This window comes from Hemitrygon akajei, chromosome 5 (genome assembly GCF_048418815.1).
Source record: "Hemitrygon akajei chromosome 5, sHemAka1.3, whole genome shotgun sequence".
In the NCBI taxonomy this organism is placed as follows: Eukaryota; Metazoa; Chordata; class Chondrichthyes; order Myliobatiformes; family Dasyatidae; genus Hemitrygon; species Hemitrygon akajei.
In genome coordinates this window covers 48,451,387-48,476,373 of record NC_133128.1, presented here as the reverse complement: position 1 = coordinate 48,476,373, position 24,987 = coordinate 48,451,387, and the positions used below count along the sequence as shown (strand labels likewise).

Sequence of the window (24,987 nt, the reverse complement as noted above, 5' to 3'; positions counted from 1 at the left end):
CATCCGGGCATTAGTAAAAGTTACTGTAATAATAGTAAGACTGTAGGCCTGCATCTGATTCTGTATTCAAGCGTAACATATAGAGAGATAGTCTATACCTGTTTATATCAAAGGAAAAATGAAAAGGCAAAATACTGTGGGTGTTGGTAATCTGAAATAAAACTAGAAAATGCTGGAAATACTCAACAAGTCAGGAATTTCTTACACATTAAATCATTCAGGTTGATGACCTTTTACCACAAGAGGTTGCTATAGCTGAGTGTTTGGAATAAAGAGTAGTGAAAAAGCCTACAGTACTCAAATGGAGTGACACTATCTGTGATGGATTGGGTCCTCCTGTAAACCATTTGGCGAAGGACTTCCATGTTGTTCCTTTTTAATATCAGACCTTCTAAACATTCAAGTGCTTGTGTTCATGGTTGGAAGACAACATCTGTGACTCCTGTGCAGTGTCACTCTTGGTTATGTATCTGATATCAATGATGGTGAGGCGAAACTCTGGATTTTCCTGTAATACCATTCTGTTAAAGCACATGGTTGTACTAAAACATTTAAATGCACAGTCTTCCTTAAAAAAAGAATTAGGTTTAAAGCATCTGCATATTTTCACATCAGGTCATAAAAGTTTTTGGATGCAGGCTTGGAAACATCTGTTTGCCAAATGTTACATCCCATATAAAAAAAGTGGATGCAGTAAGTCGCAGACAGTGCATTCAGGCATCAGAAATGCATCTCCAGTGTTCCTACTTGCTTATGGTCCTGATCATTGTTGTTTATGGTCAGAATTATCCACCATCTGATGTGCATTGGGTCAATCAATATCGGCAAGGTTTCAACTTCCAGTGCCCTTCAGGGGAAGCTTTGGTAGTAGTACAGAGTTACTATGATAAGCGTGAAGGCTCCGACAGACTTTGGGCTTTCGAATGCCAGCCCACACCCCAGGACATGGGAGAGCCGACCGAATGCTGGTGGGATGATATTATGCAAGCTGGTTTGGAATGGTAAGTCAGCCGACTTCTCTGAAATTACCCCTGCATATTTTTTTTTTTACAGATACATTTATTAGGAATTTTATTAATGAATCTGATGGCATTCAGATCTGTATGCGATTAGGAAATCTGATCCGTTATACCACTGAATGAAAGCAGTGGATTTCAAATTGTAAGCAAGTGACTTGTCAATGCTAATTTCCTGAGTTTAAATATGCTTGAAAATAGCAAATGTGAATCAAATGTTTCTGCAAGAGTCGTATATTCTAGTCCCCACACGTACTATGAGACTTGATCGTTGTGTGATGTAAGCTGAAGTGAAATGAGTACAGAATGGAATTCCGCCAATGCTGGAAAGTTTGAAGTGCGTTTGTCCTTTCTGACCTAAACCTTAAAGGAATTTTAATTTTTGTTTGATAAGAAATTACAGCTTTAATGGGCACTGTTAAATGCTTAAAAATTAACTGCAGTCAAATGCAAAGTACGTGAAGAACATACGCACGTTATCCTGGAATTGTTTGATTCAGACAGTGCCATGTTTATATTATTTAATACAGCACAGTCCTGGTGCTTCTGGTCCTGCAAGCCCATGCCATCCACTTACACCCTTGTGACAATTAAGCTGCTGAGCCTCTATGTCTTTGTGATGTGGGAGTAAACTGGAGCACCTGGGGGAAACCCACGCAGTCACGGGGAGAACGTACAAACTCCTTACAGGCAGCAGCGGAAATAGAACCCGTGTTGCTCACTCTGTAATAGTGTTACACTAACCGCTACACTATCTGCAGTGAAGTTCTGTAAATGCTGGAGCTCTCTACTATTATACCCAAGCAGCTCATGAGCAAATTCCAAAACATTTCTGTAAATGCTTTCAATTGTGAACACTCTCTCTTTGTGCAGGGTGAAGTGAGATGCAATTTGGAAGTGCAGAGATGGTTCTGCGATTCAGTGAACTGATATTTTTTATTTGCCCATTGGACCTTCAGACATTGTCCTGCTTGTGTGGGTGGAAAATGATTTGTAAGAATATATAAAGGAACAAATGAGGAAAGCTAGGCAGAGGAAATGAGAACGACCATTTGAAAAGAACTTTCCATCAGAGCAGGTATAGAATGGAATAAAGAAAACAGAATTCTAGAGAGAGAGAAATTGATTTGCAGAAGCTGCCAGACTTACAAAAGATCCAGAGAGAAATTATCAACATTCTGTGAAAACTGCAGAAGCTTTTGTTCATGCATTAAACACACAGCAGAATGCAAAGACATCCTTTGTGAACACAGATTGAAGGATGAATTTATTCTCTCAAATGGTTGCAAACCTTTGGAATTGCCAGCCTCTAGCAAATTGAGAAAGTGGAGTTATTGAGGCTCAGTTAGAGTTTTGGACATAAGGGGAATCCAGGTTTATGTTACTTTGGTGTTACGGCAAATAATTAGGTCAGTCATGATCTTATTGAATGGTGGAATAGGCTGGAGGCATTGAAAGACCTACCCTTACTCTTGTTTCTTATGAAGGAGTTATACCCTCCTCTCCATACCAACTTACTGCTCTGGGATTCTTCTTCTTCGGCTGTCCATCAATTTCGATATTGACTGAGGCCTGGGCAGGGTTGTATGGGAGACCAACAGTTGCCCATGCTGCAAGTCTCCCCTCTCTGCGCCACCAATGTTGTCCAAGGGAAGGGCATTAGGACCCAAACAACTTGGCACCAGTGTCGTTGCAGAGCAAGGTATGGTTAAGTGCCTTGCTCAAGGACACAACATGCTGCCTCAGCAGAGGCTTGAACTAGCGACCTTCAGATCACTAGACCAACGCCTCACATGATTCAGTGGTGCTGTGCACACGTCCGGCAGAGCCCAATCACACTGAAGCTCCAAGGAAATTCTTGATGAAACTGCAGAATGCAATCTGGCTCCAGATGTACAAAGACAGCAAGGATTTTTTCAGCATCCACTCTGAGATAATCTACTTCTGTTTTCTCTGTTGTTAAATCATCCCAGTTCCTGTTCCATTTTAGTCTGACGCTAGTCACTGACTAATTACAGCACAGAAGGAGTCACTTAAAGAAATATAGCATGATACAGGCCCTCTGGTATAACCAGTCCACACTGACCATGCTGTCAACCCAGCTGGTCCCAACACTCTGTGTTTGGCCCATAGCCCGCTAAGCCTCGCCTCTCCATGTGCTTCTCAATTATACTAAGGTACGTGCCTCAGCATTTCATATACTCACCATGCTCTGCATGAAAAAGTTGTCCCTCAAGTCCCTTTTAAATCTTTCCCTTCTCACCCTAAGTCTATGCCCTCTAGCTTTGATCTACACTTTATTTAAGCCTCACATAATTTTAAGCATTTCTGTGGAGTCACCCCTGATTCTCCTATGTCCCAGGGAATAACGGAGTAGTCTGGCCAACCTCTCCATATAACCCAGGGCTTCTAATACTGGCAACATCCGCATAAGCCTTTTCTACACACTTTTCAGTTTAACCACATCTTTCCTATAACAGGGTGACCAAACTGTGCACATTATTTAGTGTGTCCTCCCAGTGATTTAGAGAACTGCAACATAATATCCCAACTCCCATACTCATTGCCCTGACCAACGAAGGTCAGTGTGCTACACTCCATTTTTCACCATCCTGTCTACCTGTGACGCTGCTTTCAACAAACCAAGCACTTGTACACCTTAGCTCCATTACAACCCACCGTGTCCACACTAGCTCTCTCACAGGGTAATTCAGTAATTCCACCCGAAGGCCCCTTCTCCAAAGGCATGCAAACTTTTCCTCAATCAGTTCATTCAATTCCCCTTTGAAGACCAAGGTCACACGGACTTCCACCACACCTGAAGGCAATGCACCCAGATTCCAAACTCATCATGTCTATAAAGGGTTAGCCTCCAGTCACTTCTAATTCACTTCCCTTTTAATTTATAACTATGACCTCTACTCCTCAACCTTTCCACCAGTGGGTACAGCCTGCCTCCATCCACTTTGACTGGCCCTTCATTTTATACCATCCTATCAAATCGCCACTCACTTTAAGGAAAACAGTCCCAGCCTCTCCAATCTATCCTCATCCCAAGAACCATTCTTTTAAATCTCTTCTGGAGCCTCTTGTCCTTCCTATGATGTCTTACTTGCTGCCTCAAATCCCCTACCCACCTTCGTCATATTCATAGGTCCCAATTCCTGTATCATGAAGCCACCGAGCTTCTACTCTCCCTTCCTAGCCTTTGCTTCCAATGTTTTATGGGCTATTTCCCTTCTTTAAAAACTTGATACCCACACAACTTTCACCAAAAATCACCCTGCATTCTTTGGTTCCTACTTAGTATACCATCCTCCCCGGGGCTTTGATCATGCTGCTTCCAAGATCAATGTAGACTTTACTTTAATTAGATTCCCATTCTTTCACTGGTTCAAAACAATAAAAAACAACGAAGAAAATCTCTGTTAATGAAAAAAAGTGAGGAGAAAGTGGGGGGGGGGGGGGGGAGAGAGGGAGAGGGAGAGGGAATGGATATAAACCGTAAGATGTAGGAGATCAGGGTTTGGCCATTCAATCCATTGTCTGTTCCACCACTCAGTCCTCTCAACCTCATTTTCCTGCCTTCTCCCTGTAAGCTTTGATGCCCTTACTAATCAAGAGAGAGAGAAAGAATTAAAAATGAGTTAAACAGAAGTCTGAGGAGCAAAGCAAGAAAAATACATTGGTAAAGACACGCTTTACAGCATGATCTCTGTAAGCATTTACCGGTATTTGCCAGATAGATGTAAGAAGATGACTTAGTTTAACATTGAACAAGGTTTTCCAACCATTAAATCAAATATTAAAAATTCCTGTGGTTACCTAAAATATGAAATAAACTCAATGAATGCTGGAAAAACTTAACAAGTCAGACAGTAGTTAAGGAGAGGGAAACGGTTAATGTTTCAAGCCAGTGATCTTTCATCAGAATTTCAGGATTGGAGAGGTCACATTAGATTCTGTTTAATTTCTCCCTGACTATCACCAGACCACAAATACTCTTACTGAGTGAAGCAGTATTTTCTTCTGTTTTCAATTATTGTGTTTGTTGCTCACATTGTAGTCACTTCTCAGTGGGAAGTTCAAATGTAGACTGGATGATCACTGCACTGAACGCATCCATTCAATCCACAAGTGACAATCCTTGGTTTCCAGCTACCTGTCTCTTTTTCTGATTTTAATTCAGGTTTCTAACATCCATGAGATTTTTCCCAATTGGAGGGAAAAGTCATCAGCCTGAAATGTTCAGTCTTTCTCTCCAAAGATGCTGCCTGTCATATTGAGTATTTCCATTTCTTTGTTTCATTTCTTATTTTCAGTGGCTAATCATTATTCTACTCCTCCCACTTACACTTTCAATAGACCATTCTTTTTGCTTCTTTACCTTTACCACCCTGCTCATCAATCTACTTTTGCTTCATTCTGATTTTTTCAGTCTCCAATCACCCATCCTGCTTGAATCTTTACTGTATGAGCTAGTGTCATCAGTCACCCTGCAACACTTCAAATGGTTGCAGAGAATTAGAGTATGCCACTCTGACAGAACAAGGTCTAATTAGAACTTCTTTCTTTCCACCTAAATCAAGCACTCTCTTCCAGCCTATTGCGCAGAACCTGAAATGCACAGTTCCCTTTAATTTCACTACCTCCCTGCCCTCCTTGAACTTCTCCCACCTCCCAAGCTGAGGTTCCATCAGTGAAGGACACAGACACAATAAGGACCAGAGAGTCGTCATGTCACCTTGGAGGATCACCTATCCCTGGCGTTATGGATTGTCCTGGGCTTTCTGTTGAACAATGTTCCTCTCAGTTGATCATAGAAAAGTCTGCACAAAGACACCTGTAACCAGAATGCTAGACCAGCACCAAGAACATGCTTATCTGGTGATAAGGAAGAGCCTACCTCTCAGATTCTTCATGCACAGCCAAATTCACTCTCATCACATGTTGCCCTTGTGGTGGCTGTTATGTGGATGAGATGGTTGTCCATCTCCTTGTGGCCTTGTGTTGGTGAGATCTGGAAAGCAATATAATTGTTTTTGTTGAGGTTCATCCCAAACAGCCACATAACACGGGACACTGTGTTCCACAGACTGTTCCCAGGGTCACAGACTGATTCAAACATTTATTTCCTGTTAGAAGATCAAGTCAGTAAATGACTCACTCTGCAATTGGATCCTTGACTTATTCATTGGGAGACAACAATCAGTGCAGATGATAATCAACACCTCCTCACTGACAGTCAGCACAGACACACCTCACGGAGGCGTGGTCTACTCTCTCAAACACCGTGATTGTGTGGCTATGCACAGGTCAAATGTCATCTATAAATTTCCTGATGTTGTTGACAGAATCTCAGGCGGCGACGAGGAGGTGTACAAGAGTGAGGTAGATGGGCCAGTTGAGTGGTGTTGCAACAACCTTGCACTGTGCATCAGAAAGACCAAGAAATTGATCATGAACTTCAGGAAGGGGAAGTCAAGAGAACACTCATCAGTCCTCGGCAGGTGGTCAGCAGTGGAAAGGCTGAGCAATTTCAAGTTCCTGCACGTCAACGTATCTGAAGGTATATCCTGAGCCCAACATATTGATGAATTATGAAGAAGGCAAGCCAACAGCTGTATTTCATTAGGAGCTTGAGGAGAATTTGTATGTTACCAAAGACTCACAGATTTCTACAGATGTATCATCAAGAGCATTCTAACTGGTTGCGTCACCGTCTGGTATGGAGAGGCCACTGAACAGGGTTGGAAAAAAACAGCAAAGGGTAGCAAACTCAGCCAGCTCCATCATGGGCAGTAGCCGCCCCTTCATCAAGAACATCTTCAAAAGGCGATGCCTCATAAACATCCTCTCCAATGCTAACACATCCCTTCTTAGATAAGGGTCTCAAAACTGCTCACAACACTTCCATGTGCAGTCTGACCAGTGCCTTATAAAGCCTCAGCATTACATCCTTGCTTTTATATTCTAGTCCTCTTGAAATGAATGCAAACATTGCATTTGCCTTCCTCATCACTAACTCAACCAGCAAGTTCACCTTTACATAGTAGACAACAAATGGTACTGGCTCTGAGGGGCCAGATCTTGTCTAACAGCATCTCAAACTCTTCACTGAGCTAATAAAACTGTAGTAACATTGAAACTTCATATGTGCATTTGAGTACTTGGTACTGTAAGTGATGAAAATATCTCCTGATATTTTAATAATAGGTGGGATTTCCCTGTGGTCAAATATTTTAATTCTGCTTCCTATCCCCATTCTGATGTGTTTGTCCACGGCCACATCTACTGCCACAATGAGGCCATGCCCAACTGGAAGGAGCAACACCGCATATTCCATCTGGGTAACGTCCAAACCGACAGCATTAATATTGATTTCTCTGATTTCCAGTAATTTATCCCTTCTCTTGCTTCTCTACTTTCCATTCCCTATTCTGGGTCCCCTCTTTCCCCTTCCTTTCTCCTAATTTGCCCATCATCTCCCTCTCATGCACCCCCCCCCCCAGTTTCCCTTTCTCCCATGGTTCACTCTTCTCTCCTAACAGATTCCTTCTTCCTCAGCTTTTACCTCTTCCACCAATCACCCCCAAACTTCTCACTTTGTTTCTCCCTCCCCACCCACTTACCTTCAACTAATACCTGCCAGCTTGTACACTTCCCCCTCCCCTCCACCAGCTTATTCAGAATTCTTCCCCTTTCCTTTCCAGTCCCAATGAAGGGCTTGGTCCGAAACATCAACCATTTTAAGATGAGGGGAAGGAGTTTTCAAGCGGTTTTGAAGGGAACATTTTCACACCTGAGTGGTTCAGACTTAATGCAAGCAAATGGGAATTAGTTAGATGGGCAAAAATGCCACCATGAAGATAGTGGGCTAAAATTTATCTATAGATTAATATACTCCTGTAGCCAAAAACCCTTTTGGCTTCTATTCCGTTCTCCATTGAGTTCTAGAGTTCAGTTAAAATTCATTGTCGTAAAGGATAATTGGTTCAAACAAACTTTGGGTTAAAACATAAGAACAGGTTATAAATGTTGTCCTCATCTTTATTTTAATGGCTGACCCTCTATGTTGGGAGGATAAAAATCATAAATTTCTAATGGGACGGAGAAGAGATGGGTACAAAGCAATGGTATTTCAAACATTTAGATATACAAGTTATAATTGAAAGTTAAATGAAATATGAAGTTCAAATTCTTACATGATTTTAAAGTTCACAGGCTGTGTTTAGGCAAAATGCTGAAGATCTTAAAATTTGATGACCGACTGAACAGAGGAAAATACACACAGCATTATTACAAATTGCCCAAATCAATGACCTCTAATACTCAAAATCACCTGTAGCCAGTGGAAACACTTCTGCAATATAAACACATCGTTATTGAAGCTCGGGATGCTCTTGCAACAAGATATCTCACATGCTACCTCCCTTACTGTTTTTGCAACAAGAAGATTCACATACAGTCTTTCCAGGAGAGCTAACAGCTGCCGGCTGGCTGGGGTAGTGGTGTAAATTTGGCAGGTGTCAGTGGAAAATGCGAAGTTGTAACTCCACCAGAATTAAATTTTGTGCAGTTTCCAGGAATCCTACAGTGTTGGAAATGTCACTTGGCACGAGTGGCCATTTTGAGCTAGGGAATATGTTATTGCTCAGTACTCGTGCACATGTAGGGTTTTATGTCTAAGGTATGCTATATGGCAGTGACATCCGATCTCTGATCATATTTGTATCTCCTTTCCTTTTCTAAACCACACTCATGTAGTTCTGAGAAAGTTAACTGGATTGAGTAAATAGTCTAATGAGAAAAGCCAAGACAGGTAATACTTCTCTCTACTAGAGCTTTACCGAGTGGAAAGGGATTTAATTGAAACACCTAAGATTCTAAGGGGTTCTGCCAGAGTGGTTGTGGAGAGAATGTTTCCTCTTGTGTGGGAAATCTCGAAATACAGATCACTGTTGCAATGCGAGAATGAAGCAAACCCAAGTGCAGGACACAGGCACGGAGACTGAGTTAGGATGCTTATGCAGACGTGAACGTTGAACAGCAAACAGGAGATCTTGACCTGGAGCCTTGACACAGAGAGACGGAGTTTCATGGGTAAAGCTTGAAACTAGAGCAAAACTTAGAATACACAGTCCTAAGCGGCCAGAAAGCATTAATTACCACGCAGGAAAAACCAACGATCTGGCAACCAGTGGTTGTAACGCCAGGGTTCTTATGCTGCAGATCTTGATGTGCCGTCATCAGAGAGAATTAGAAGCAAATGGGAAATTAGCAGTCAGAACCATGGCACAATGAAAGGAAATCAGGAGAAAGACAGGGAATTAACAATCGGGACCATGACAATACCGCCCCCCCCCCCCCCCCAACGGGAGCCTCCAGGTGAACCACCGGGCTTGTCCAGATTGACTCGATGGAAATTACGGAGGAGGGAAGGGTCCAGGATGAAGGATTAGGGAATCCAGGAGCGTTCCTCTGGGCCGTATCCCTCCGAATTGACCAGGTACTGGAGGCCCCGCCTCGGCAGCGCACATCCAGTATTCGCCAGACGGTGTATGCTGGGTAGTCATCAATGATCCAGCAGGTAGAGGGGTTCGGCAGGAGGGCTGACAGATGCAGCTTTCAGTTGGGAGATGTGGAGTGTGGGATGAATGTGCATGGATCCGGGCAGTTTGAGTCTACCACCGAGGAGCTGATGACACTCTCAATCTCGAATGGTCCCAGGTTGCAAGGGGTGAGGCTCTTGGGTTCATTCTTGAGGGACATATCTTTTGACGAGATCCAAACCTTCTGCCCAGGGTGATAATTTGGTGCAGGAGTTCAATTGCAATCGGCAATCCTCCAGTTGCAGTCAGCTGAGCGGAGCAGGGCCGCGCGTGCATCCTTTCAGATCTTGCGGCACCGGCGTTGATGGGCCTGAACTGAAGGCACAGCGATATTGTCTTCATGGGCAAGAAACTGAGGGGGTTGATAACCGAGGGAGCATTCAAAGGGAGACATTCCAATGGCGGTGCTGACCAGGGAGTTGTGGGCGTGCTCCACCCAAGTGAGATGGGCGCTCCAGGATGATGGGTTGTTGGCAGTTATGCAGCGCAGTGCTGCTTCCAAATCCTGGTTTGCTCATTCTGTTTGACCAGTAGTCTGCGGATGGAAACTGGAAGACGGACTTACTGATGCTCCAAGGGCTTGACAAAAGGATCTCCAGACTTGAGAGATGAATTGGGGACCCCAGTCAGAGGGAATTCCCTGAAGGCGGAAGACATGATGAACAAGGAGGAGCTGTCTCACGGGCTGTAGGGTGTTTGGGAAGGGCTACGAAGTGTACGGCTTTGGAGGAGCGGTCCACCACGGTGAGTACGGCAGTGTCCCCATGTGAAGGGGATAGCCCAGTAACGAAATCCAGAGCAATGTGGGGCCAAGGGCGGCCAGGGGCAGGTAGGGGACGAAGCAGCCCAGCAGGTGGTCAATGGGAGGCTTTTCCGCGGGCACAAACAGAACAGACAGAGACAAAGGAACAAGTGTTAGCATCCATAGAGGGCCACCAGAAATGTCTCTTCAGAAGGGACAAAGTTCGATCGATTTCGGGATGGCAGGCGAAATGAGAAGTGTCCCCCCACTGGAGAACCTGAGACCGAACAGAGTCAGGCACAAAGAGGCGATTGGAGGGTCCATTGCCTGGGTCCAGTTGAGTCCATTGGGCCTCTTTGACTCTGGCTTTGATCTCCCAGGTGAAGGCAGCCACTACACAGGATGGTGGAAGGATGGTCTCGGGGTTGGGAAGGCCCTCCTCGGAGATGTATTGATGGGAGAGAGCATCGGGCTTCCCGTTCTTGGACCCCAGACGGTAGGTGAGTGTGAATCTAAAACAGCCAAAAAATAATGCCCAACAGGCTTGTTGGGAAGTCAGGCATTTGGCGGTTTGGATGTATGCGAGGTTCTTGTGGTCCGTCCAGACGATGAATGGATGCTCTGCTCCCTCTAGCCAGTGCCTCCACTCCTCCAAAGCGAGTTTGACAGCCAGTAACTCTATTAACGTAGTTCCGTTCGGCAGGGGATAGACAGTGAGAGAAGGAAGCGCAGGGATGGAGTTTTTGGTCTGCGACAGAGCATTGGGAGAGGACCGCTCCCACCCCAGAGTCCGAGGTGTCAACTTCCTCAATGAATTGGTGAGAGGGGTGTGGTTTGACCAGGATGCACCTACAGGGGAAGATGAGGGTCGGATAATGCCCGCCACGAGAGAGTCATTTAGGTAAGCCTCCATTGCTTCCCTTTCTGGTCGGGACGGGTTATACAGCCGACTGGTGGGTAGAGAGGCTCCGGGGAGAAGGTCAATTGTGCAATCGTAAGGGTGGTGTGGAGGCAGGGAAAGAGCCCCTTGTTTGCTAAACACTTCACCCAGATCATGGTACTCTGCTGGAACCTTGGATAAGTTGGGGAGTTCAGAGGCAGACGAGGTTGTGGTGACTTTCACAGGGGAAAGGGCTGTTTGTAGACAAGTGGAGAGACAGAATGAACTCCAGCTGACTATCTTCCTGGTGGACCAGTCAATGTGGGGGTTTTGGCAGCTTAACCAGGTGTATCCAAGTACTATCGGAGCTTGAGGAGAGGAAATTAGGTTAAATTGTACCTGTTCCCAATGGTTCCCGGATAGAATTAGAGACAGGGGTGGTGTGCAGTGTGTGACTTGGGCCAGAAGTTTACCGTCCAGTGCCCAGGCTTCCAGAGGGGTACTCAATGGCTCCCGAGGAATTCTGGCCCGGGAAGCTATGTTTTCATCCAAAAGGTTTCCCTCAGCACCGGAGTCCACTAGAGCTGACAGAGGCAGGGACTGTTGGTTGTAACATAACGTAGCTTGGATCTGCATCCGGGTTTGGGGGACAGAAAGGAATGTTGTCTGGCTCACCAGGGTCCCCCTTTCTACTAGAAAGCCTTCCCTATTTGGCCGAAGAGGACAGGTAGCTCGGAAGTGGCCGGACTGGCCACAATAGAGACACTCCCCCGATCTCAATCTCCGGAGTCGCTCTGTGGGAGAAAGGCGGTTCCATCCCAGCTGCAAGGGTTCCTCTCCCGGGGCGGTGGAAACGGCCGGGCTGGGAGCTACTCTAGGAGCAGGAGGAGAAGAGAGGCTTGTTCTGGTGGGAGATGGTAATGAGTGCCTTGGAGTGGCCAAAGATGGTGGACGACCAGTTCTTTCTCTATGGCGTTCTCAAAGACGATTTTCCAACCTGGTGGCCAGGGAAATCAAGAAATCCAGGCTGTTGGTGTTATCTCTTGCTGCCAACTCTTCTTTCACCATGTCGCTGAGACCATTCTGAAATACCCCTTGGAGTGCCTCATCGTTCCACCCCGAGTCAGCTACTGACGTCCGGAACTCCACAGAATATTCGGCAACACTGCCTGAGCCCTGATGGAAAGTGAGTGGATGCTTAGCAACATCTTTACCACGGACGGGGTGGTCAAAGATCTTTCTCATTTCCGCGATAAAGGTGGCGAAAGAAGAGCAGATTTCCGGTTGATTATCCCAGACAGCTGTAGCCCACGCTAAGGCACTTCCCGCAACAACCCCATAACATAAGCAGTCTTTGACTTATCTGTGGAGTACATGGATGACTGCAGTTCAAACACCAAGGAGCATTGCAGAAGGAAGGCCTGGCACTTCCCCAAATCCCCAGCATAGAGTTCTGGTTCAGGTGCGTGCGGCTCTCTTGGCAGGGGTGTTGCTGACACCTAGGGGGTTGCTACTACAGGCTATCTGGGCTGGTTAAACAGACAGAGTTCCAGAAAAGGTTGGGGTAAAATGTGTGGATACACATCCACCTGGTCACCGATCTTTGTTACGTTAGCAGACAGGGAACAGAAATTCTCCATGACATCCTGGAGAAGTTGATCGTGCAGACCCAGTAAGGAGCCCTGGCTAGCGAGGGCTTGTTTCAGGGTTTTCATGTCCACTGGGTCCATAGTGACCAGATCGTTCTGTTGCAATGAGCGAATGAAGTGAACCCAAGAGCAGGACACAGGCATGGAGACTGAATTAGGATGCTTACATGGACGTGAACGTTGAACAGCAAACAGGAGGGATCTTGATCCGGAGCCTTGCCACAAAGAGACAGAGTTTCATAGGTAAACCTTGAAACTGGAGCAAAACTTTGAACACACAGTCCTAGGCAGTCGGGAAACATTAATTACTACGCAGGCAAAACCAACAATCTGGCAACAAGTGGCTGTAACACCGGGGTTCTTATGCTACAAGTCTTGATGGAAACTAGGTGTGCTGTCATCAAAGAGAATTAGAAGCAAATGGGAAAGTAGCGGTTGGAACCGTGGTACAATTAAAGGAAATTAGGAGAAAGACAGGGAATTAATGATCAGGACTGTGACAGTCACTGTATAAAATCAAAGGGTCATTCATTTAAGACAGGGATGAGGTGAATTTTTTTTAGAGTGGTGGAAATTGGAGTGTTTGAATATCATTAAATCAGAGGGAGTGAGATACTTGACAAGCAAGAGATGAAGGGTTAGTGCAGGTGAACAGGAATGTGGAGTTCAGATTACAGCTGGTATAAATGTTGTAGTGGTTTGGAGAGCCCAAGTAGCCTCCTCCTGTGCCTGCTTTATAAGTTTGCTGGTTGCATCTTCACAAGTGTTTCAAACATTCATATATTACTAAGTCTCCAGTACATTTCCATTTAATAAACTACTGTTTATGGTTTTCTTAAAAAATGAAATTTATTTCAGCAAGTACAGCCTGACTTTTAAAAATCCAGGCTGTTCACTAAATGCATTACATAACTTAATCTCTGTCTTGGCCTTAAAAAATCTAAGTTTGATTTTATCTGACTTTCCTTCATTTGTTTGTCTTTTCAATGCCCACAGGAACCTTCTAAATGTGTTTCACTTAGATTTCACAATCTTTTAAAAAAGTAAACCTTCAACAAAAATGTATATTTTATGAAAATAATTGTATTTTGGATAAATCCAAAGCTTGATTATTTTCAAAAACATGCGTTAGTATAAACTTCGCATCTGATGTCCAAATCTGCCTCAAGCTTCATTAAACTAGGACTGAAATTTTCAGATAGGAGAAAGGACTTTCCTTTCTCTGTGCACTAGGTGCAATAAGGAGCCCTAGGGAAAACCACAGTTGAGAAAAATCATTAGGGTGTTTTTTTTACTCCAAATCCATGTAGCACAAAAAACTTGTATGATTCCTGTAGGGAATGGCTGAGTTCCTCAATAACAAGCTCCATGGCAGCCACTGTCCACTGCTATAAAGAAAGTGCCATTGAAGCGATGGGCAGAGGGTTTGGTCTTGGGGTCTCTCCCCCAACAAGACGATGTGAAGTTGACAGGTTGTGTTGTGTGGCAATGGTCCAAACCATTCTAACATCAGGGGTGCATGATTGCAACATCTTTATAAAATTAACGAGAAGCATAGTTAGTGAAGAGAGTCAGAATCCTTTCTCAGAGTAGAAATGTTAAATACTAGAAGGTTAAGATTTCAAATGAGAGGGGGAAGGTTTTTTTTTGTTAAAACACAGGGAGTGGTAGCTGCCTTAAGCGCTATGCCAAGAGTGGTGATACTGGCATTTAAGAGGCTGTTAGTCAGACACATGAATCTCATAATATAGAGGTGCTCTGATCTTTGTTAGCATTTCTTTTGGATAAAAAAGAAGCATGTAAAAATAAATCTGATAGAGGTCGTCGGCATAATGTCAATTTAATTTGTGTTACCTTGCCAATATGTGGTGGAGTTTAATCACAGGTTTAGTGTGAGCGATAAGTGCGAGGTATAGTTGTACCTTTTAGCAGCCCGTTTCTATCCATAAATGTGCAAGTTCGGCTATAACACCAGATGATGTCATTGGATGGTCTCCTAAGACTTTGCAGATTCAAAGTATCCTTCCTCTTAATGCATTTGACGTCAGATACACCAAGGTAAATGGTACCTAGAAATGCCAGCATAAAATTCCCAATGGTTGCCAATTAACTTGGAAACAATCATTATCACAATCTCACATTCGTAAAATGGTTTTACATCTGCTAGTCAGGCATAAAATTTGCATACAAATAAGTCCAATATCAATGCAATAAATTTTCTTCAACTGACAAATCACTATTGTATCTGAAAAAGAGCCTTTGAGATTCTGTACTTTAAAGTGTCAGTTTAATTATAATTAAAATCTCGCCGAAGTTGTACTGGAATCTAATAGGATAGTGGCCAAAAAATCCAGAGACAGGGATCAATGATTTGGAGACATAAGCTTCAAGCCCATAACAGCAGGTAAAGAATTTGAATACAACTAATTGGTAACCATGGAATTAAAATGCCTGCTTTAGTTTTGTTTAACAGGAACTCTGACTTACAGAAATGCTAAATTATCTGAGCCTCTATATGACCACACCACTGTATCGTAGTTGATTCTTTGGTATTGAAGTTGGTTTATTATTACACTGGGCAACAAAGATTTTGCTTCCTGAATACCTTTAGGTGTATCTTATGAATTTTGGGCTACTGATCATGAAAATCACCATGAAATTTCCCTATCACGCACTTTTTAAAAAATAAACTTATGTTTATTATTTCCATTCATTATTCAAGTCAATTAAAATGTTGCCTACAATGTAAGCTGGAAAGTTTCCTATCTTGTCCAGGCATGCTCGGGCATGCTTAGGCGGCACGGCTGCTGCATGGCAGGACAGGTTTTGGTAATAATTATTGGGTTCAGGATGTAAGGATGGAATTTGCTATCACCAGGCACAAAAATTTCTATGAAGGATTTTGATATTTGAGACAGATGCTTCCCAGAATAACTGATGCCAAGATTAAGGAAAGCATTTTTGTTGGTCCACAAACCAAACAGGTCATCAATGACAGGCAATTTGAAGAATTTCTAGTGGGACTGGAGATAATCACATGGATGGCATTCAAGGAAGTTGTTGAATTTTTTCTCGGCATCTACAGAGCATCAAACTACATGCAGCTGGTTGAAAGTATGCTTCAAACATATAAAACCATGAAATGCAACCTGTCACTAAAGATTCATTTTCTGCATTCTCATTTAGACTTCTTCCCTGCAAATCTTGGTGCTGTTAGTGACAAGCATGGTGAAAGATTTCACCAGGACATTGTGGTCATGGAGAAAAGATACCAGGGCAACTGGAATCCATCAATGCTGGCGAATTACTGTTGGACACTTAAGCAAGAAGCCTCAGACACTGAGTACAAATGAAAATCATTAACAAAATATTTTTAACTTAGTTGAACTATTGCAAAGCATCAGCACCATTATGTAATTAAACACTTTATATTCAATAAAAGTTAATTTGTTGTTTCTCCAAATTCCTACGTGATACAAGTAGTCTGAAATTATATTTGTGCTCATTTTCAAGCAGTCTATCATAAACAAAAAAGAATTTTGAGGAAGCAACACTTTTGAAAAAATTTGTTGTTCAGTGATTATCACATGTACCAAGATACAGTTGGAAGCCTGACTTGCATACTGTTTATAAAGATCAAATCATTACTCTGTGCAGAATAGTGTAAAAGTGACCAAAAATAGCGCTGCACAGGGGTACGAGAAAGTGTAAGATCATAATAAGGCAGATTGTGAGGCTGAGAGTCCATCTACTACATGGAAACTAAAGCAGCAGCAACATTATCTAGGACAAAGAAGTCTGATTGAGATGTTCTCCCCATATTCTGCCTCCCTTCTCCCACCACCAATACACGGCTATAATACGCACAAACAAGGGAAAATCTGCAGGCACTGGAAGTCCAAGCAACCCACACAAAATGCTGGAGGAACTCAGCAGGCCAGGCAGCATCTGTGGAAACGAGTAAAGAGTTGATGTTTCAGGCTGAGACCGTTCATCAGGACTGGGGGTAAAAATGAGAAGTCAGAGCAGAAAGGTGGGGGGAGGGGTGGAAGAAGTACAAGGTGATAGGTGAAACTGGGAGAAGGGGAGGGGTGACATAAAGAGCTGGGAAGTCGATTGGTGAAAGAGTTACAAGGCTGGAGAAGGGGGAATCTGATAGGAGAGGGCAGAAGGCCATGAAAGAAAGGGAAGGGGGAGGAGCCCCAGAGGGAGGTGATGGGCTGGTAAGGAGATCAGGTGAGAGAGGGTAATGGGAATGGGGAATGGTGAAGGAGTCATGAGAAAATCTGCAGATGCTGGAAATCCCTTCACCATTCTGTGCCCCCCCCACCCACGTTCCCTTTTCCCTCTCTCACCTGATCTCCTTATCTACCCTTCACCTTCCTTTGGTGCTCCTGCCCCTTCCCCTTCTACCCTCTCCTATCAGCTTCCCTCTTCTCCAGCACTTTATCGCTTTTACGAGTCAACTTCCCAGCTCTTTACTTCACCCCTCACCCTCTCCCGACCCAAAACGTTGCCTGTTGACTCATTTCCCTAGATGCTGCCTGGCCTTCTGAGTTCCTCCAGCATTTTGTATGTGTTGCTTGGCAATAACATGGACCATTTACAAAATGCACTACATTCACTCACCAATGCTTCTTTGAAACTATCCCCACACTTTTCCCCCCACACCTCCCATCACCCAAGCTCAGAATCAGACAACGTTACAACTTAGGTCCAGAAGCTGCCGTCAAATTACAGGAAGGCTAGTTTTTTTCCAGTGAATAATAAAAATAAACCATTCAGACATTTTATTAACCTTTTATCTGGATATTATTATTGTTCATCATAATATACACATTTTAGGTTCATTTGTGAGTGGAATGGAAGAACTGCGTGTGATATCTATACGTTTTGCTTTTAGTTTGTTGTTCAAGTAACCTGCTTTGATTCAACTTTGCTTTGAAAATGACCCAGCTGATGATTGTTTATTTGAAGGTACCATACTTGTACAAACAATGGTATTGTGGCAGGAGTACAGAGCCGATACTACGAGAGTGTTCTGGATCGGGACTGGCAGTTCCTTTGCTGCAAGTACAGCAGAAGATGCCCATACGCATGCCGGTCAGTTGACAGTCTTTATTTTAAGCTCTTTTCCAAATGTACTCTCTCGTTGCATTTGTATTAATTCTGGTCATTTGATCTTCCTAAATGGTGCTTTCCTTACAGATGTGTAAGGGAGGAGAGGGGGGAGAGCAGAGATGCAGGAAGGAAATGAGATGCAGTCAAGCTCTCTGTTGACTGTGGTAGGGGAAGCTGTGGTTCAGGGAGAAGAACAGACACCTCTGTGTGGACGACTTCCTCACTGGATGAGAAATGGCGATCACGACAGAAAAGGAAAACATGGCCCTGGCTAACTTTTCTTCTTTTTCTCAGTAAGACCAAGAACAATATCTCTCTCTCCTCCACTTGAGATGGCAAACTCTACCTAATTAAAAAACTTAGAATGCTTATTTTTCTCCCCGATTAACCACCAAGAGAGTTTCATTTTCAAATTCAATATTTTTCTCATATTTCACCTGTTCTTGAAATCTCAGCAGCTAGTCGGAGTAAGACAGGATGAAAACAATCCTTTCAAGGGTCTGTTTAAAAACTATGGAAGACCACTCTCTGAAACGACGGTCACAACTTCACAATTTGCCCATGCCTGGCTTCTTGATTACTTCTCAGCTTTAAAAGCTATGGACCTTTTTCATGAGAAAGGTTAAACTGACTAGAACAGTATACATTGTTAACCAGTTTTTCAGCATCAGAGTCGCAACATTGGTGCGGTAAATAGCCTTTATCTGTTTGCTGTACAGGGTGTGTTCTTGCAAGGTCAGACAAGTTGATCTTTGTTTTAATATAGTTTGCTAGAAGGTCTGTTGGAACAATAATTAGGCCCTCCAACATGATAAACAAACTGAGGGACAATTTGGGGAAAAGAGTGAAAATATAGAGAGGGTGCTGAGCTCATGAGAGACAACTGTTGAAAATCAGGATTTAAGCTCTAATTTTGAATGTATTACCAATTGCTTTGATTTTAATGTGGAATAAATAAACAAGGAGCCCACTGTACAGAGCTAACTAATGCAAGAGGAAGTTGGAGAATAACCTTGAGCAGCACATCCAATTGTATAGAAATGTCTCATCTGTCGCAATATACTTGGCTCATTTGAATGCTACCGTATAGGGGAGATTTGTATTATTTACCGCACTAGTGGTGAGATTAGAGTAAGGTACCTAATCTAAACTCAATTTAGTTGTTAATCCATTGAAGAGACATGATCCCCATCTTCAATGACAATAGGTTTGCTTAATCATCTTGCCAGAGTAGATCAGGTCTTGCCATAAACTGAGCTTTTTCCTTTTAACTTGCATGATATTCCAGGACGGAATTTAATTCTTGACAACAGACTGAATTATTTTCTTGTGTGATGTTAAGGCTCACAACAGATGTACCCGAGTTCTATGAAGAAGAAGGACATTTTGTGATGCCGCAGTATGGCTACTTCATCAGGGGAGCCTCAACCACCTTTAGTGGTGTCCAGAGGTTGGTATTATTTGGGCTTTATAATAATGCTCTCACTTCTAATTTTGGTTTTCGAATGATCAGGACAATTCTACCCTATGCTTGAAGACAGTCTTGCATTAAATGTGATACTGACAGAATTGAGAGAGAAAGTAAAATTAGTAAAATAAGAAACTGAATTGTGAAGGGATTGTTTTCTAACTAATTGTCTGGTATTGGTGTTAAGGTACTCACTTATTAGTTCTGTTTGATATTCCACAAAAATATTCTTTTCTTTTGAGGAAGCAAGATCCGATCCCCATTTGCAAATTCTTTCAGAGTCCTTCACTCTATCCCCCCAACATCATAACAGGATAAAAATCCCCTTGCCCTTACTTACTACCCCACAAGCCTCCGCATCCACCATATTATTCTCCCTAACTTCTGCCATCTTCAAAGGGATCCTACCACTAGTCTCATTTTCCTCCTCCTGCTCCCACTCTCCACTTTCCACCGAGATCGCTCTCAACGCAGCTCCATTGTCCACTTGTCCCTCCTCACTGATCTCTCTCCTGACACTTACCCCTGTAAGCAGACAAGTGCTCCACCTGCCCCTACACCTCCCACTTCACCACCATCCAGGACCCAATGAGTCCTTTCAGGTGAAGCGACACTTCATTTGTAAGTCCCTTTCCCTTTCTATCGCGGTTGACTTTGTATTCAGTGCTCCTGAAAAGTTTCCTCTGGATTAGTGAGACTCAACATAGATGAGGGAAGCACTTCATCAAATACCTTCGCTCCATCTACCTCAAAAGACAGGCTTTCCCAAAGGCCAACCATTACAATTCCACTTCCCATTCCCATTCTGACATGTCAGACCAGGGCCTCCTCTACAGCTTCGAGAGAGCCAATCTCAGGTTGGAGGAGCAACATCTCATTTTCCACCTGGGTAACCTCCAACCTGATGTCATGAGCATAGATTTCTTTAACCAGGTAACTTATAGCCCCTCCCCCTTCTCTCTTTTTCCATTTCCCATTCTGGCCTGTTCTTACCCCTTCTCTTCTTCTTACCTCCCTCAGGTGCCCTTCCTCCTTCCTTTTCTCCCATGGTCTACTCTCCTCTCCTATCAGATTCCTTCTTCTTCAACCTTTTGTTTCAACCTCTTCCAACCTATCACCTCCTAGCTTTTCATATCATTTCCCCACTCCCTACCCACCTACCTTCCCCCTCTCCTAGCTTCACTTTCCACCTACCAGTTTGCACCCCTTCACTTCCCCCATCTTCTTTCCCCTTCCGTTCTAGTCCTGATGGAGGGCCTTGGCCCAAAACATCGACTGTATATCCCTCTCCTTAGGTTCTGCCCGACCTGCTGAGTTCCTCCAGCATTTTGTGTTTGTTGCTCTCTATTTACAAATTATTTGCTTTATTTTCAGGGATCGCCAGTGGAAATATGTAATCTGTCAGATGACAGGATTTAACTGCAAATTTGATAACCTGTAGAAGTTACAAGCTGAACCCCGACATTGTCCATGGAACAAGATGTGTTTACCTGAGATATCTCCTATTAAAAAAAATCCCCTCTGTTCTCTATAGTTTCTTCTAAAAATAATGCAATTATACAAGAACACGACTGTAAATGACAGCACTTTCCGGTAGTAACTTTGTTAACATAATTAGCATATGATCATCCTCAGCTAGAGAAAGCAGGTGAGATTTTCTGAAGCATTGGATTGTCTGAACACAATGAATTATGAGACGACCATGTTGATCTGAGGACTCAACTGTAAAGGAATCCACCCAATCTTTCTCAATTACCGGTACTTTAAATGAAAGGAAATAGGGTCTGTTGTATTTTTCCCTGAGTACACTAACATACCCATCAACTCTTTCTGTATTCATTGTACCCAGAACAATTGAATAAATTTGGATAGGCACTTACTGATTTTAAGAGCCAGTCTTTGGAAGGCATTGTAGTAATGGATGTTCGGTTCAAGCCAGAAACATGTAAATCTTTAGTTAGCGCCGATGACCTACAAGTCCGCCGTGATTTTCTCAATGATGTTTTCAATTCTGATTGCAGACAATATTATGTGTAAATCAAAGCTTTCCTATCTCCTGAGAAAATAATTTGGAAGCTTTCTCATTCTCTCACCTTGTGTTAAAGATAAATCCAGCCAAACTCACATACACAGCGAAAATATTTATACTTCACCAGATGCCTTGATAGGGTTGTATGAAGAATACACAGTGTATATTGTACAAAAGTAACCTCAGTAACCTCTTAGGACTGATTATGACTGCTCTCCTAAGACAAGCTGCCCCCATTTCAGGAGCAGGGAGGCTGACTTACAAATCTACAGATCATTTGTACAAAGGAGCAATTCCTAAATTGCCAAATGAGGTAAAAATCCAATCTGGACATTGACAGTGAACATATTAAATCATTTCTGAGTAACTTCTTCACACACTGGAATTCTGATTTCATTGACATTACTTATGGCCTGATGGATACTACACTTAGTAACACAGAAATACACTTGCCACTGAAATAATTAATTCAAACCCTGCTCACTGAACTCAATGGCCTGAAATTCCAATTTGAATTCAAGACAAGGTCCCAGAAGATTAGAGTGGTTCAGTTTTCCAAGGAGAACCATTTTACAGTCAATGGAGCCAGAGACAGGACTTTGGCTCAAATCAATGGAATGCTCCTGCGAGAATTCTGACCATTATACCCTGAGCACTGACTTGAGTTTCGCTGAAGCAATCTACAAGAACAAAATCTTTACCACGCAATGATAATAAGTTCTAGTGGGAATCAGTTACCTTAGCAATCTTTTGGAGAAATTTTTGATCTAGGCCTTCGTGTAGGTCTCAGACACAAAGGATTTCTGTCATCCGGCACCTGCTGATAGGTTTGGCATATCACTTACAAGATTTAGTGGTGAACAGATATTACTTAGATTAATTGTCCTTGCATTGTAGGGTGGGATTCAGGACATGGAGCATGGATCCACTTTAGTCTGATCTTCTTAGACTTCAGCTGGTGGAGCAGGTAATGGGAATGGCATCGGGGGAACATCTCTGATTCCACAGCGCGTTTTCTGAACTTTATTTACACAGCTGGCAGTGACGTAAAATACACATAGTAGTTAGTCATCTAGCATTCTCCTTTAAATGAATGTCTGAATAAACAACGAGATTATAACTGTTCAGACCTATTTCTGACTGTAGTTTATATATGTATATCCAATATGGTTCTCTCACGTTTGCTTGCTTCTGCTTAATTAAAGAAACATAGCTGGTATTTGTTTTCAGTGTATGTTGATACTGATTATCATCATTATGATAGGCATTATATGGTTGAATAACCATTCAACCATGCAACGATCTTCCACCCATGCTTCCATTGTCTCTGCTAGCTCTGAAGTATATTTTCCATGGGATTACATTCATAATTAAGTGATTTTTCATCACTTAAAGAATTATTTAATTTAAAAATGAAATAGTTTGTCACCATTTGCTAACATGATATGGATCATGTATTCTGTTTCTACCAAGTAATCCTCCCTGTTTCCAGACAGTACTTTGAGATCAAGGAAGACTTCCTTCCAGTTTGGTTAAGAGAACTGAATGAATTCTATTACAGTGGGTAGAGGCTGTATCCCAGCTGCCACACAGTCCTGACAGAGCGAGGTCTTGCTCCAATAGCAAAAAGGTCCAAGAGAATTGAGATTAGGCACAGATTTAGCACACAATCACAAATATACACACACCAACTTAAGTATACACACATAAACAAGAGAAAATCTCCAGGTGCTGGAAATCCGAGCAACACACACAAAATGCTGGAGGAACTCAGCAGGCCAGGTAGCGTCTATGGAAAAGAGTACGGTCACATTTCGGGCTGAAACGCTTCGACAGGACTGAAGAAAAAAAGCTGAGGAGTAAATTTAAAAGGTGGTGGGGGGGGGGGGGAGAGAAACACCAGGTGATAGGTGAAACTTAGATGGGGAGGGATGAAGTAAAGAGCTAAGAAGTTGACAGGTGAAAGAGATAGAAGGCCAAGGAAGGAAGAAGTGGAGGAGGGGGGGGGAGGAGCACCAGAGAGAGGTGATGGGTGGGCAAGGAGAAAAGGTGAAGGAGGGAAAAGGGGATGGGAAATGAAGAAGGCAGAGGGGGGTGATGTTGGTGGGGGGCATTACTGGAAGTTTGAGAAATCGATGCTCATGCCATCAAGTTGGAGGCTACCCAACAGTGAAACACAAGTATACAGAGAAACACAAATATACATATACAAGCACAAACAGGCTCAGAAAAAGTACACACACACACACACACACACACAAACAGGAGTATACACATAGGAACACAGATATACACACAGATGCACAAATATACACACAAACAGAAATATACACACTCAGACACAAATATACATACAGTACACAAACAGCAATATACACAGCCAAACACAAATCCACACACACAAACACAAATATACATACACAATCACAAACACACACACACACACACACACACACACAAACAGGAGTATACACATAGGAACACAGATATACACACAGATGCACAAATATACACACAAACAGAAATATACACACTCAGACACAAATATACATACAGTACACAAACAGCAATATACACAGCCAAACACAAATCCACACACACAAACACAAATATACATACACAATCACAAACACACACACACACACACACACACACACACAAACAGGAGTATACACATAGGAACACAGATATACACACAGATGCACAAATATACACACAAACAGAAATATACACACTCAGACACAAATATACATACAGTACACAAACAGCAATATACACAGCCAAACACAAATCCACACACACAAACACAAATATACATACACAATCACAAACACACACACACACACACACACACAAACACTAATGTGCTTGGAAGGACTTAGGAAGGAAAAGATGAATTATGAAAGGAAACTGGTGACGAATATCAAAGAAGATACTGAAAGCTTTTTCATGTATATAAAGGGTAAAAGAGGATTGAGGGTAGATAATAAACAATAAACAATAGACAATAGGTGCAGAAGTAGACCATTCGGCCCTTCGAGCCTGTACCGCCATTTTGAGATCATGGCTGATCATCTACTATCAATACCCAGTTCCTGCCTTGTCCCCATATCCCTTGATTCCCCTATCCATAAGATACCTATCTAGCTCCTTCTTGAAAGCATCCAGAGAATTGGCCTCCACTGCCTTCTGAGGCAGTGCATTCCAGACCCCCACAACTCTCTGGGAGAAGAAGTTTTTCCTTAACTCTGTCCTAAATGACCTACCCCTTGTTCTCAAACCATGCCCTCTGGTACTGGACTCTCCCAGCATCTGGAACATATTTCCTGCCTCTATCTTGACAAATCCCTTAATAATCTTATATGTTGCAATCAGATCCCCTCTCAATCTCCTCAATTCCAGCGTATACAAGCCCAGTCTCTCTAACCTCTCTGCGTAAGACAGTCCAGACATCCCAGGAATTAACCTCG

General features: G+C 43.0%; 1 protein-coding gene across 1 annotated transcript; it reads left to right on the top strand.

The window, feature by feature from the left end:
* Positions 1–683: 683 nt before the first annotated feature.
* dpt (dermatopontin) lies at positions 684–21,365 on the top strand. Its single transcript, XM_073045485.1, has 4 exons — positions 684–1,001; positions 17,877–18,002; positions 19,363–19,470; positions 20,863–21,365. The coding sequence occupies exons 1-4, from the start codon at positions 727–729 to the stop codon at positions 20,927–20,929; spliced, it is 576 nt and encodes a 191-aa protein (XP_072901586.1). The 5' UTR covers positions 684–726; the 3' UTR covers positions 20,930–21,365.
* The last annotated feature ends 3,622 nt before the right edge of the window (positions 21,366–24,987 follow it).

Excerpts from the sequence above, each read along its gene's own strand:
- dpt (XM_073045485.1), top strand. The coding sequence starts at position 727 with ATGCATCTCCAGTGTTCCTACTTGCTTATGGTCCTGATCATTGTTGTT. Across the intron at positions 18,003-19,362 it reads AGATGCCCATACGCATGCCG|GCTCACAACAGATGTACCCG; the intron begins GTCAGTTGACAG and ends TGTGATGTTAAG. Across the intron at positions 19,471-20,862 it reads ACCTTTAGTGGTGTCCAGAG|GGATCGCCAGTGGAAATATG; the intron begins GTTGGTATTATT and ends CTTTATTTTCAG.